Source organism: Eulemur rufifrons, chromosome 2, assembly GCF_041146395.1.
Source record: "Eulemur rufifrons isolate Redbay chromosome 2, OSU_ERuf_1, whole genome shotgun sequence".
NCBI lineage: Eukaryota > Metazoa > Chordata > Mammalia > Primates > Lemuridae > Eulemur > Eulemur rufifrons.
Genome location: NC_090984.1, coordinates 105,407,579 through 105,423,412, shown reverse-complemented (window position 1 = coordinate 105,423,412; position 15,834 = coordinate 105,407,579). Strand labels below are relative to the sequence as shown.

At 36.0% G+C, this 15,834-nt stretch overlaps 1 protein-coding gene across 12 annotated transcripts in view; it reads right to left on the bottom strand.

Annotated features, from left to right (window-relative positions):
* Positions 1–15,834, bottom strand: part of NRXN3 (neurexin 3) — a 1,493,796-nt gene that overhangs the window by 154,355 nt on the left and 1,323,607 nt on the right. For 7 of the 12 annotated variants that reach the window (XM_069465175.1, XM_069465177.1, XM_069465179.1 and 4 more), the window contains one exon: positions 1,357–1,446. The exons of the other annotated variants lie outside the window; for them this stretch is intronic. In XM_069465175.1, the coding sequence (XP_069321276.1) occupies positions 1,357–1,446 (90 nt within the window). The remainder of the gene's footprint in view (positions 1–1,356; positions 1,447–15,834) is intronic. 12 annotated transcript variants of the gene reach the window in all.

Below are 15,834 nucleotides of genomic sequence, written 5' to 3'. Positions count from 1 at the left end.
TGGAGTAAAATAAAATATTATTAACATAAAATTGAAAGAAACAAAAAAGTTTTCTCAGGCACATGAGACTTAGACATGCATCTAATTTTCTTTTCCTGTCTAAAAGTGAGGCAATCATTGTCTCTAATGTTAAAGGGACTTTATGAGCTAGTGATTACAAAACAAAATTATTTGCTTTTTAGAGTTATTCTTAATTTATTTTTAATTAGACCACATACGGTTAAAACAGGGCAAACAGTTAAGACTCCGCAAGGATTTTCCGTGTTTAAAGGTCTGAATGTCTTCACTCAACTTAAAGCTGTAGTAGTCCTTTGTTTTGTTAAGTTTTAGACTAATATGCCCGATTACACCTTATGTGTAACTCAATCAAATCTTCAGGAATGTTAAGAGAGATCATTTAACGTGTTGAGACAAAAGTAGTTTATATTTGCTTAGGCAAGAATAGAATAAATAGCTTCCTAGAGACAGAGAATTTTCTTCATTGAAAGACAATAGTTTTATCTCCTAACAAGTAGAAGCCACACAGAAAATTCTAACATCAGTTATAACCGCTGCCCTCTTTTATTAACAGAGTGGTTGTTTTTTCCAGCAAATCAGAAACTGCTGTTTTGCCTTTCATGAGACTTTTCCTTTCCAACTCATTATCTTAACCGCTTACGCTTTTGTTGCATAAAACATCAAATACACAAGGGTATCACACAACCAAAGTGTAATAAGTTTGCTTTTGTTTTGATTTAGTTTCAGTCAGCAGCTAGGACACAATTAGTCTCTTATAAAATAATTTTGCCTCTGCAGGTTTGACTTTAAAGGCAAAATTCATCTTTCTCATTCTTTTGTTTAAGAACAAATGTTAAAGAAACATCGCTCCCCTTATAACATTTGGTTTAAGCAGTTTAAGTTTCAAGAGTCGATCTATGATTTTTTTTTTTTTCTTAACCATGCTACCGAGAGTAAAGCCAAAACAGCCTTGACATGTAAGTTTAAAAAATACTTTTCAAAATTCTTTAGAAAGCTTTGGTGTAAGAGGTAATTTAAAACAAATTAACAAATAATGTCATGCAGTGGTTAAATTGCCATAATACATTTCTTTTTTAGAGGTTCCTGGAATTTCTTGTTTGTGGTTGTCACACTGATAGCAGGCTAGATGTTAGTCCCTTTAACTGTATTTTAATGGCAATGTATTATAGCATGATTTATCAACATATGGCATGTGGAAGCTGACACAAATTATAATGAAAATTAAAACAGTCATTTATGCAGCAGGCGATTATCATTTAAGGAACATTTATTTGCAGGCTTTAAAAATGAGGGTTTAGAATCAAATGATTTTAAAATGAAAGTTTTAACGACGGTTACCTTTTTCCTGCAGCCACTCTTCTACGGGCCGGTTATATTTGAAGGGGATTTTCTGTTTTACCATTTGGAAGCGTTCATTATCAGTGTTGCCTTTAAAGTTTAAAAAACAGCTTAAAAAACAATCTGAAAAGTCAATAAGTCATTCAAAAAAAAAAAAACATCCTAGGTTTTTGGTTTGTTTTATGAAGTTTTTAGAGATAGATATCAATTTATCTTTAGTAGAGGTGGAGTTGAAGGTCACTCTGCCCTTGGTTGAGAGGTTTAGAGCTCAGGTGAGTCTTAGCTATGCAGTACTCCATTATGGTCTGGAAATGTAGCTTGGAATAGGAATCAGTAAGAGGTTTGGCCATTTATAGAAAATGGGTTTACCTTCACTCTCTCTCCATCTCACCCGAACCCCACCTTAACTGGGCCAACTGAGGCACAAAGATCTCCTTGACCTATGAGTAATTCACCTGCCAGGTCAGTTTAACAGTGTGAGGGGGGTCCTTGGCTTCTCTGTCATGCATGATCCACTACCACTCTGCTGTATTTTCATCAGAAGTCTAGGGCCATTGTCCTTCCTTCGTCTCCTCTTAAGTGCTTGCAACTGTTTGCCTTCTGGCCAAGGGAAATCAAAGAAGACAATTTAAGCCTTGATGGCCAAAGGAGACTTATTCCATAAAGGAGACCCTGGCATCTCACCACCTATGTTAAAGAGATAAAGCAGCAGAGATGAGTTTTTCTATCACTACCTCTTTTTCCAGACTTGCTAAAAAGAAGGAAACACAAAGTAAACATCTGGAAATAAAAGTAGTTATAAATATAATGATATAGCATTTGTAGACTTTTGAGCACCTACATTTTATTACTACAAATAGGCACCGACTTCATATGTTTCCCTTCTCTCTCCCTCTCTCTCTCACTCGCTCTCCTATGAGAGGTCCTTCCTGAACAAGCATCCATTCATAAAGGCTGGTAGGGACACTTATTCCAAGCATGAGATATTTAATTAGTTTTGAGGCTCACATGTGATGCTTTTAACTGCTAGCATGCTCTCCTCTTCCTTTCGTAACTGCTATTACCACTCCTGCATGGTTTCTCTAATTAGGACAGACTTGGAGAGTGGTATTGTGGAGATACACCCCTCATGAATATGCTTCAAATAACAAAATAATGAAGCCATGCTTTGGGAACTGTTCTTTCTCATCAACTAACCTCACATGGATCTAGCATAAATTGGTGATGAATTGTAATTCCTTACTTCTGATTCATAGCCCTATATTGGAACTTATGGAACTCCATTCCAAATTACTGATATTAAAAATGAAGGAAAAAATCTCAAAGCAGGTGGCTTGGAAACAATTTACAAAGAAATCTAAAAGCCATAAAGAATATTAGAATTGCAAAAAGCATCAAATAAAGTGAATAGACACATTCCTTAGCATTTCAATCATAAGTCCATCTCCATACAGGAGCTACTATTGGCCAAGAAGTTACACATGTGACTAAAGTGGTATGTGCTGTCCATAAGTGTGGGGGAGGAATAGGTTGGGAAAAGGGTAACAACATTGGGGGATGTTTGCAAGGTTCCCCATTTGCTTCTCTTATGAACAAATTATTCTTAGAAGCTTATTTATTATTCTTAATATCCAGATATTAAAACAAACAACAACAAAAACCCACAAAAGAAAATAAGAAAGAAAAAACAAGCAATTATGGATCTGCTTCCAGACTATATTATGGGACCATATCTAGCTGGCCTGAACTATAACATATTAACAGGTCAAAAAATAAAATGTAATAAATAGAAAGAATAATTAACAGTTTTGGATTACAGTGGGTAATTTAAAGTTTTTCTCAAAGTATCTTTTCTCAAAGAAAACAAAAGGGATGGGCAGGCAAGAGGGAAAGGAGAAATGTAACTTAACTTTTTGGTGCCTCCATAAGTTCATTGTGGAAAAAGTTAGTTTTATCTATTAATATTGCTACCAATTAGAGATCATTATAACGTTCCTCCTTGGTAAATCTTGCTACAAGATTCTATTAATCCAAAATAAAGTGGAGTAAATTTCAGATGTTTTCATAAAAAAGGAGCATATATTTTTCTGAAAATAACCTGTATATATAACTCTTTTTTTTTTTTTTTTTTTTTGAGACAGAGTCTCACTCTGTTGCCCGGGCTAGAGTGAGTGCCGTGGCGTCAGTCTAGCTCACAGCAACCTCAAACTCCTGGGCTTAAGCGATCCTACTGCCTCAGCCTCCCGAGTAGCTGGGACTACAGGCATGCGCCACCATGCCCGGCTAATTTTTTGTATATATATATTTTAGTTGTCCATATAATTTCTTTCTATTTATAGTAGAGATGGGGTCTCACTCTTGCTCAGGCTGGTCTCGAACTCCTGAGCTCAAATGATCCGCCCACCTCGGCCTCCCAGAGTGCTAGGATTACAGGCGTGAGCCACCACGCCCGGCCATGTATATATAACTCTTAATGCTGCCCTATAGGTACCAGATATCATAGAAGGTGTTATTCATCCTCTAAGATTTTAGCCACAACAGAATACCATACTGAGAAATAGCAATTGGCTCATACCAGATTTACCTTGAATATATTCTATTAATATTACTTCAGGTTTTCTCTATCTGGCATTGTTGGCTACAACATTAAATATAGTAACGACCTTCATTCTACTCACTGTGGAATAGATTAGTGAAGTCAATAACAAATATCAGGCTAAGTTTCTTAGTAAAATGCAGGGCAAAATCAGAAGTAACCCAAATTACAAATTGTCAGAGTTCAATATGCACCAAATTAATTAATTAAGAAGTTGTATTAATTTACTTCCTTAAATACGCAGGGCTCTTGGTTCTCCTAAGCATCTCCATCCCCACCATCCACTCTCTTTTAAACATGAAGCATGATGGAAAATTACTTTGGGACATAGTATAGGCTAGAAAAAGAGGTACCTATGTTGGATAACAAATAAGTGATATGGGGAGGAGGACAGCATAGCCATGATTCAACCTTAGATCCTTCTGAAAGTGACAGAGAGTCATTCTTCTCCACCTCAGCTTTAAAGACGTTTAGAAAAAAGTTTTAAGTTGTCCACACCAGATTGATAGTATCTGGCACTAAGGATAATGATCTTTCATGGTGTTAAAAGTTGTGAAAGATGGAAGGTCATCTGGAAAACCAAATTGGTTTAAATTGTCACATTAACATTGTTCTTAGTCTCTTTTCATGTTCTTGTTGGTTTTTATTTTAATTTATCTCAAACATTAGTAAGAATTGTTTTGTTAATAGAAACATGTGCATGAGAATGAGTTCATTTGCCCCAGCCCCATTTGCTAAACTGATTGAAGAGCAAACCGCCTTCTAAATAGAAGGATTCATACACAGGACTATTCTGACAGCTGAACAAACCTCACCAAATTCATATACATTCTTGATAAATTCTTAGTGACATTCAGTTGTACATTTCATATAGCAATGAGCATGTAAATTTAAACAAAGAATGAAATCAATTCTTCAACAGAAAGTGATGCTATACTCAGGGAAGAATGGCCTCATGACTAGTACCTTCATAATGCCATTGAAAGGAGGCATGGGTTCATTAGTAATTAGACAATTACTGCAGTTCATAATCACACTGAGAAATCTATTAATTGTATCAAAAATCTTCAAATAAACAGTTCTTAAAATACTTCTATGGATATGAAACTCACCTACATGGGCCCAGATTTTAGAAAAAGTATTAGTCACATTTTATTCTACTTAAGAGTGTGTGTGTGTGTCTGTGTGTGTTTATTCCTATGTATTTTTAATAAGGAATTGAGGTCGTTATATAATTGGCCTCTCATGGTCATTTTCATTTGGACTGTCGGCTCTACTATCAAGTATTTCAACTCCTGGAGACATGTATAACATGCACATGAACTGTTGAATTATAATATTGTGAAGAACCGAACACTCTCAAGTGAAATTATTAAGGCCCAACTGGTTCATACACATAGCTCCAACCTTTATGTGTCAACCTCGCATCTCCTACACTTGGGTGAATCCATTTAGAAGAAAAGAAACAAGGAACAGAGGAAGGTAAGACAAAGAAAGCAAATTGACCCTGATCCTTCAATAGGTCCCCAATATACACCAGTCCCCCTTTAAGGTGAGGACTTGAAATTTGTTAACAGTCTCAAAGGAGTAAAAATTTTTCCAAGTGAAAACATGTAGAGAGAACTCTTATATAGCACAGAAAATAATTTTTATACTATTCTTATACTTATACTTGGTCCAAACATAGGTCCTATTCATTAGAAGTTATATTAATTTTCTTAAAGCCATAATCAATACAGCACAGGAGTTAAGACTATGGGCTTTGGAGACAAATCTGATTTTGAGTTCCGCCTTTACCAATGTTTAGTTGTGTGACCCTGGGCAAGTCACTTAGCCTTAGTGAGTCCATTTCCCAATTCACCACAGGACTTGGTATGGAATGATAGGAGGTAGAGTGTATACAGAACCTGGGATATGAAAAACATTGAATTTATTTAAACTATCATTATTAATATGATTCGACTCTTTCCTAATGATCAAAAGGAAGCACACTGGTCCCATGGTATGTTTCCATTATCTCACAACCTTATCAGGCCTTCATCCAAAAGATGATCATATCCTATTTGGTCCCACAAAAGTTATCTTGCGAAGATCAACTGACCATTGAAAATGTAACATCCTAAAAATCCCCTAAATCTCCTAGCTATTGCTTTTTATTTTTCTGTATCTTCTAAAATATACTCAGCTAACCCCATTTCCAAAACAAAGTGGGTTTCTAAAGCCACTGAAAGTAAAAGAGCAATTCAGGCATTGAAAAATGCGATTTCTTGGTCCAGCCACAGGTAATGATGATATACTGCTGCTAAGTTAAGGAAGAGTGGCTTAAAGGGTCTAGCAATTTGCACCAGGCTGGCAGAAAGCACTTTCTTGCAGGTAGACTATTAATACCATCTGAAATGCTGTCAAACACGTGGATGTGCTAACAGGAGTATCGTTATAACATTCATCAGTGCAAAATTAATGCCAGAGGTATTTTTGCATTTTGTTTTGAGCCCTGAAATAAAGGAAGGAGAAGTTTTCTTTATTGCTTTGTTGACACTAAAAAAATCAGACTGTGAGTCTAATAACAGTCAAAGAATGAATGCTATGTAATAGAGCCAGAGGCAAAAGAAAATCAATGTAGTAGTACTGCTCCCTTCAAGTAGTAGGGCAGTTCAGAGGTTCTTGTCACGTCTCTGTCCCCAAAGAACACTTTCTGAGAAATATATGACGCTAAAGGAAAGGAACTGGGGAAACCCTGAGCTTGGCTCTAGTACATTCCTGGCATTGCCTGAGATCAACTCTTTTAGAATCAGAGAGGGAGGTGTTGTGCTACCCAGAGGCCATCTAGAATGTTTGGCCACTTGTAATTGATAGATGAACCTCAGCAAAGAACTAATATCTTGTATTTATGAAGTGCCTTTGACCAAGGAGCTCAAAATGCAATTATAAGCATCATCTCATTAATCCTTACAACACACCTTGAGGCTGAAGAAAAAAGAACTATTTATATGTTGTGAGCCTTGATCCTTTAGTGTGCCAAGGTAAAGAAATTAATCTCTTGGAACAGAAAACTGATCGGCTGGGTGAAGTGAATTAATAGACCCAGAGCACAAGGGCATAATTAAGCAAGGGAGCTTTTTCAGACTTGTTTAGGTGGTTTCTTGAGCCAAGGAGAACCACCCTTCCTAAGTGATGAGACGTTGACCCCTGGAAAGCAGTGTGAATCACCCAAGAATAGCCTAACTTAGCTGATAAAACTCACTCCTGTCTTTTGGATGTGTGCTGAAATGGAAAATATACATGAACAGACACATCATTATTTCCTTCCTATATCAAAGACATAGTAGGGATCTACCATCTCTAGGCTGCACAAGTGGAGCTACGTAAGCAAAGATGACTTCAACATGACTTTAAAAGCACTGGTTTTGGAGTCAAACTTTGGATCAAATCAAACCTCATAATTTACTTTATTTGCATCTTGGTTTCTTCATCTGTTCATAAAAAAGATAATATCTATGTTGCATGATTTTATACAAATTAAATGTAAGAATCCAGGCAAGAGCTCAGCTCATGGGGAGTCAAAAGAAATGAGGCACTGAGAGAGTGTGTGATTTAATTCTCAGGATCTTTCCCTAACACATCTCTAAGGCTACAAAATGAAAGTCCTTTCTCCCAATAAACAGGGTTAGGGAGTATTGGAGGGAGGGGCGATCCCAGCCTAAAGAGCCTTCCAGAACCTTTTCTAGTCTGATGTTTTCACTGAGTCTTTGCCTATGTTCTCTCATTGATGTGGCTGTAGATATTCAGTCCTCTTCAGTCTGTGTGTTCAAGTATCTTACAGGCTATGGGATGGGAACGGGGCCACTCTGGAGATGTAACCCTGGTGCACTAGGTCCAGCTCTCCAAGTGACCATTTCCCTATTCCTTGGCTTTTGTTGCTGGCTGAATATACATGTTTTGTGCATACATATTACCACTGAACTTTTCTTTTACATCCTAAGCCTAAATCAAGCAGCCATTTCTGCTGATGTGTTATTATACCAAAGATGATTTATCTTGATGCAATAATTAGAACATATATCACCAATCCCTATCCTTTCTTTGCATGTTGAAGCCCTTCTTATCTCTCCTTCTGAAGCTCATTTCTCCTGTAGTTTCTCCTCACTTCTCCTTATCCATCAAGGATACTTTCAATCCCAGATAGATTAATAAAACCAGGCTCATGTGATTGCAACATCTTTATTCATTCTCATAGTTTAAGAGAGTGTTTTCAAGCAATTTCTAATGGTACTTTCTTCAGTATGATAGGTCTACCTAGCACCAATTCTTTATTTAAGAGCCACTCTTAAAAATGGAATGCTATAAATTAACAAAACATAAACTGACTATAAAATTTCCTTTCTTTCCTCAAATGTTGTCACTTTTTTCCCTCTATAATTATTCTGAAATATGCACTGAAGCTAGACTAGTTGATTTCAACATCTGGATTTTGTCTGGTTCTTTTAGTTTTGCCATATATAAAATGGGGATTATAATAATAACTGCAATGTGATGGCTGTGAGAATTAATGCAGGAAATGTATACAAAGCACTTAGCAAAGCATGTGGTGTGCAATAAACTCTCAATATATTATTTCTTACTATTGCTGTTATTGTTATAACAAGTACCTGACTCAGAAGAGTTAAACTATAAAGAAGGTAAACTCAACAAGAATTACTTCCCTACACGATTCTTAGTGTCAAATATTTTCAAATTTCTTTTTCAAAAGAAAGCTTTAATGTTTCTTCTTTGGCTATTTGACATATGATCCCTACAAGATTTCCCCAGGTGCCTTTCCTCTTATCATGTGTTTCCTCTTTGCAAAAGCTACAGTGTTATTTTGGGGTTCACTCTTTCCCATGATCTGTGCATTCCTGCATGTCCACCCGCTGTGTGATCTCCCTGTTTCCCTTTAGTCTTGTTGGTTTCTTTTATTTCTCTCTGTCCACCCTCTTCCTCCCACTCCTCATCTCCATCTCCTTTAATTCCTCCTGTGTTTGTCTTCATTTCTAAGTAGAGGACATCAAACTCAAACTTTTTAAAGCCAGAGTGCTAGAATATTTGATTTAAAAAAAGTTCTGTTCATTTAAACATACATGTGTGCTGCTCATGACACTGCTCAGAGGACCAGTAGGAGGTTTGGGAGGACAGTTTCACTGGGCAACACATAGGAACATTTTCATCCCTATAAATAGGAAAGTCACACCATTAGTAACATCTCTGATGCCATAATAAATTTATGCTATAGTAATCCTTCTGTTTAGACCCTATGGAATCTCTTGTGTTTATAAATTATAAGTCTTTTAGGCCAGCCTTGAACCTCATGCCTACTAATTAATATATTATTTCCTGAATCTGAATATATTCTGATATATATTCAGATAATATATTATTTCCTATATCTGAAAGTAGCAATTACTGTTCCATTCACCATGCATCCATGGCCTGGTCAGTATACTGGTTTGCAACAGTTGTCTAAACAACTACATTATAGCTCAACCACATATTAGGCTTGTTTTCAACTAAAACCCAAGTTAGTTTCCAATTTAATTGCCTCCCAAAAAGATTGGGCCATCTTGCATTCATGCAATATTTTGTGAACTTCAAAGCAGAACTTTAATTATATCCCACTATGTATATTCTTTTTTGTTTCATAACAGCATTCAAACCTGAAAAGAAAACGTTTACCTCTAGGTTTTTTGTTTCTTGTAGGAGATACCTCTTTTAGCTTTTGTCACCTGCAAATTTAATAAGTGTATCTTTTGTACATTTATTCTAGTCCCTGAAAATTTCACAGAATAGGAGGATTTTGGTATAGCTTTAAATTATCTACAAATACTTTGAAACTCCTCTCTGTACTCCAAACTTGAATGCGGGCTGGACTTAGTGACTTGATTCTAAAGAATAAGATATGGTAGAAAAGACAGTGTGTGGATTTAGAGAATAAGTCATAAAAAGCACTGAGATTCTCTTCTCTCTCTCTTGAACCACTCGTTCTGAGCAAGCTACCGTCATGTCGTGAGGACACTTAAGAAGCCCTATGGAGACATGGCAAGGAACTGAGCCCGAGAGGACAACAGCCAGAAAGAAACATCCAGACAATAATAGCCAGAGAGGAATTGAAGCTTCCTGTCAACATCAATGTGAATGATCTCTCATGTAATCAGATCTTCCGGGCCTAGAAAACATTAAGATGACTGCAGCCCTAGTCGATATCTTGACTGCAACCCATCAGACACCTTGAGCCAGAACCACTCAACTAGGCTGCTATCAAATTCTGACTTACAGAAACTTTGAGATAATAAATGTTATTTTCATTATTTAAGTTTACCTAAAACTTAGTGGGGCAATTTGTTGCATAGCAATAGATACAGAGTAACTTCATCTGATCACAACCCCAGGCAGATCTCCATAAGATTCCTCCATAGCTCTCCTTATAGTACGGTATGCTCTTTCAGGGAAATGAAGATACACTATGCACCGCATGTGTAACATTCTCCTCATCTGCCAATTGCTAATGCTATCCGAGAGAAATTTACACTAGTTTGGTAAGACCTGTTTTGGTGAGCCCATGTTAGTCTTCAGTCATCACCAGAATCTCTGTTGAACCTGGTTAAATGTGTATACTGACTTTCCTGTGAAATGAAACACTTGAGAATTTTTAGATATCAGTCATAAGTTGAAGAGATCTACCCGCTATAAAAAAAATATAAAATTTAGGACACTTTTTCCCAAGCTAGTTTTCTATTCCATCTCCTATTATTAATAATTTTTGTGAGTGAACATTAACAGGGGCTTGGTGTTCACATTCCTTAAGCACCTTGAGAGGTTATCATCAAAGATCCAGAAGTTTGAGCTCCTTTGAAGAACTCTATTATCATTTCTCTACCTTTTCTGAGGAGGGTGGGAAGACTGACTTTCATTATTTTTTTTGTATCAGTCTTTCCAGTATGAAGGAAACTCTCTTTGCTAAAGAATCTGTTGGTCACAGATGAAGATGCACATGTAGGGGAGTGAGAGGCTTTCAGATAACCACTGAGGTGTTTCTTAAGCAAACGCTTTTTTGTTTGTTTCATAATTTCACAAATACCATTTCTGGGAGTAGAGTTCACTGGAACTTAAAGTTTACAATTTAAGAGATGAAGCCCAGAATTTTAAGGTTGCAGAGACCTCAAAGGTCATCTAAGAATATAATTTTCCTATTTTAATGTTTCTCAAACTTCTGCTTAGAACATCAATGGAAATAGAACCTCTAGCATAGGCAATCATCACAGAGTGTAGATCTTTAAGACAACCCTCTCCCCACAGAGGTATTAATTAAAGAATTTTCTATACTCCTATTTTATTTTTTTGGTTGCATGGCATTTCCAAGGCTTTTCAAAAAATAAACCAGTTGGCAGCCACGCATCATTTAGTGTAAGATTCAAAGGTCAGATATACACTATTGCAATATGGTACATGAATCAAAATTTTCCCAGAGAAGAAATAACCTCAGGGAATGCAGTAGTTGTAGTATATCTTGAATTCATACAATGCCTCGTTAACTCTACTTGGCAAATTAATTCAAATTGATTTGTTTGTGAGAACTGAAACATGGCCTCAAATCTGGCTACAAACAAAGGATAGTGGTAAACAACAATGTATCGAGCTCAGAGAAATGTCTAGAGAAAACTATGGATCAACATGGGGGCTGTTTTTATAACATAACTGTCTTTGTTTAAAACAATCAGAAGAAAGAAGATGAAAAGAAAGGGAGAACATATCCTATACAAATATAACACTTTTTTTTTGATAACCCACATACTTGAGACACATAAATAAAATAGCAATGCCTCTTCCTTTTGTTCATCATTTAATGTGACATTAAATATATATCAAGTCTTGGCTATCTGAGAAATATGCCTAAAGATTATAAACTATTTTAAATTTAAAGATATTTATTGAACATTTGCCATGTGCTAGGGCAAATGCAATGCTCTTTTTATATTTACCCACTGATGTGTGTGTATGTGTGAGTGTGTGATGTTTCTGTGTATATACAGTATATAGAGAGAGATTTTACAAATATCTTAAATGAAAACATGCTTTTTATTTGTACTCCATAGAACCATGCACCTTGTAACAAGAAACAGCTCCTAGATATCTGTAAGAAATAAATATCCATGATTTAAGGAAATGATTCAGAATAATTTCAGCTGACATCCCTAATATTTAAGGATTTAAACAAATACATTTTTTAAAAAGGCCAAAGAGGAGAAATCAGATCAATTCTATTCATGGAAGAAAGACAATGTCTATCTTCTGTAACACTTCAAATTAGACTCATAAAATTAAACTAGTCCATATTATGTAGAAATTTCTGAACCAACCAGGGAAATGGACTAGGTGACCTAGTATTTTCACCATTCTAATTACTAGGTTCTTTGAATTTCTCTCTTTTAGAAACCTGCTTTTATCTTTGCAATAATGATCCAAGAGATTAAAAGAAGGCCTTTGAGTGACTCAATTTGCCTATTCAAGTGCATGCAGTGTCTATTGATGTACCATTGCTGTCTTGTCAAAAAGCACTTACAACATTAGTTAGTATAAGGTGTAATTAGGACAAGAGAAGAGACAGGTGAGAGTCGAACATGCAGTTTTCTTGGTTTTATGTTTTTTTATTTTTGGTTATGAGGAATGGTGGCTTATTTAAATCACATTGGAATCCTCACAAGTGCTTAGACTTCTGAACAAGGACTGAAATTTCTCATTTAAGTGAAACCCAAAGATGTTGTCCAAAGATTAACTTTTGAGTGTGACTCAGAAATGAGAACCTAGACACAGTGAGTAGTAAAGAAATATGTTGATTTCCTCCTTATATAACCTGTTGGATTTAAACTTGGTCTAATTAACGGTTTAAGCCCTATTATCCAGTCTCTAGTACAGGGACTTATAGAGATGAAGGTTTAATAAATACTTTTAGAGAGGAACTTGAGTGGTTTCTGTAAACAAAGGAAAGCATATACTGGGGTTGCTTCTGTCCCTAGAGCTTGGCTGTGTCAATTGGGATTTCAGCTGGTGATACACTTCCAAATGGCAGTGAGGTTTGAAAGCACACAATTATTGCTCAAACTCTCGGTCCCTGTAGTCAACAGTTCGCTTGTTCTAAGTAGCTGCAGAGGCCAGTCAGGTGGGTGGGGTGGGGGCTTGGAAGCATGTGGGTGGAGAGTGGCACAAACCAAAGCTGGAAGAGAGAGGAACAAAGTACAATTATGCTGATTGTTCCATTTGATAAGAAATAATATTAAAGCAACTATAACCTGACAAAAAGATACAGTTATTCAAGTATGCAGCCACAGAATGAGCTAGATTTACTGCCTGAAAACTTCAGCAATATTTTGGCCTATGTGTTTATCAGAGACATCCACCATCACTATCTCATTTCAAGCAGACCACTAGGAAGGTTGGCTTGGACAAGTGGTTTAGAGGAATCATGTGCAACTACTGAGAATGGAAATAAGACTTGAGAATTGTCCATGGAGGTCTGGAATCGGGGACAGTCAGGACTCTTGGTTAACATGTTGGCAAAGCACCTTGCTTGGTTCAGTTGACTTATGTCAAGAACAGATCTATTAAGAGTATTATAAAATTCCCTTTATGGACCTACTTGGAGCCCCAAATTCTCTGAGGTCATAGTGGGAGAAAGTCACAAAACGAAGTAAGACTATTAGATTTTACTTGATTTATCTCCTCCAGGAGAGATCAACTGCTCCCTGAGAACAATATATTCTTTTCCACAGATTGCCTTTATTTTTAACTATTCTAGAGACCAGTGCAACCCTTACCCCATAGAAAATTCAGTAAAAACAACAGCTATTCATTCTGAAAGTCTAAAAGCATTTTAGTTCTACTTTAGCTCGAACTTTGCTTATATAAATTTCTATTTTATTTGAAACAGTCAACACCTCACAAACAGTTTTATATAGGCATAAAAATGGAGTAATAAGTATTTCTAAACTTTGGCTGTCTGAGAAGATTTTAGATTTATTTTTATTTTACATTTATATTTATGTTAGGTTTACATTTATTTTTCTAGCTTTCATGGATACGTAAATCTTCTTCTTCCTCTCATTTATCATTTGTTTCATTATACTGAGAAATCTACCCCTCAAGACCAATAATTATCTCACCAATGCAAAAAATATTTTAATGAAATCAAATGTAATTATTTCAACAAAGAAACAAAAAATTTCCCAGTAAATATTAAACATTATTAATAGTAAATGTTTGATATTTTCCTATTATTATAAAATGAAATTATCTATAGTCAGTGCTTATAAAGAATGCTCTATACCTTAATGTGTATTATTGTTGTATACATGCAGTCCGTGAAGTCAGATGTCTCCAATAATCTCAGTAAGTTGTAGAGTTTAACACTTACTAAGCACCTGCCATACTTAACTCTTTTAAAAAAAGGATTAAAAAAACTGTGACCATTTTGCTTGAGCTATAGGGAGCCAACTCTGGAGGTATACGCCTTCTACTCTGGTAGTGAGAACTTTGATAACTTCATTGTAGTCAGTATCAAGATCAGCAAAATGTGAAGGGATCCTTATTTTATAAATAAAACTTGGTATGCCTATTTGTTCTTTAATTTTTTAATTTTTTTTATTGTGTGTATTTAAGGTGTACATGATGTTTTGATATAATTAATCTTGATATAAATAGTGATTACTACAGTCACGCAAAGTAACATACCCATCATCTCATACAGTGACCTTTCTTTGTGTGTGTGTATGTATGGTAAGAGTGCCTTAAAAATCTACTTTCTTGGCAAATTACCAGTACATAATACAATGTTATTAAATATAGTCTTCATGTTGTACATTAGAGCTCTAGACTGAGTCATCCATCGTAACTACCACTTTGTGCGGAAAGAAAAATACTGCGCGATCTCACTTACATGTGGGATCTTAAAAAAATGCAAACATACGGATACAGAGAGTAAAATGGTGGGGAGGCAACGTAGGTCAAAATGATTTTTAAAAATTTATTTTAAACAGCCACATGATTGTATGCATATACACATCTGTAAAAACTCATAACCAGGTTCTTGCTTTTTTAATAAATAGAGAACCAGATTCTAAAATCTCTACAACTCAATAGTGGGAAGTAGGATGACCTGCATCTAAGGAAAGTCCCCCCCTCACAGCAGATCGAGGGCCAGAAATGAAACAGTAGCTCAAGCAGGAAGCTTGACAGGGACAAGCAAAGCTGCTGGATAGGGACAAGCAATGCTGAGAAGATGCAGGGAATGATCTCTGGGATGTAGAAGATGGACTGTCAGGGAGCAGGTAGGAGGAAAGATAAATGCTAGGCGTCAGCTAGCTGTGCAGAAGGGCTATGGGGAATAGTCTAGGGCAGCTAAGATTGTGGCTAATAAAAATCCATGGATTTAAAAGAAAAGTGTGTAACATTCCTTGGGAGAGGGGGAGGAACTATATTCAGATCACCACAGTTTACAGTTACTAATTAGAAGTAATAGAACTAAAGAAACAATGCTTCCTATTTATCATCTTCCAATCTTGCTCTAAACAAGGTGTGGTGAAATACACATGAAGATAGAATTGAATCTGTGGCTTTGATGTGGAGTTAGGAAAGTGGTATTAGGTTGTTTTGTTGTTTGTTGTTTTTAAGTACAGGTAAATGGAATGTCTGTTCTTACATACCCTCTATTTCTTTATTCTGAATTAACCCCACCAGTCTATGTCTCTCTACACAGTAGTACTATTCTCTATGTCTCTGGGGATTTAACTCATCCACTTAGAGATTATCTTGCTCTCTTTATTCTAAACAGAGATAAGAAAATCTGCAAAACAAAG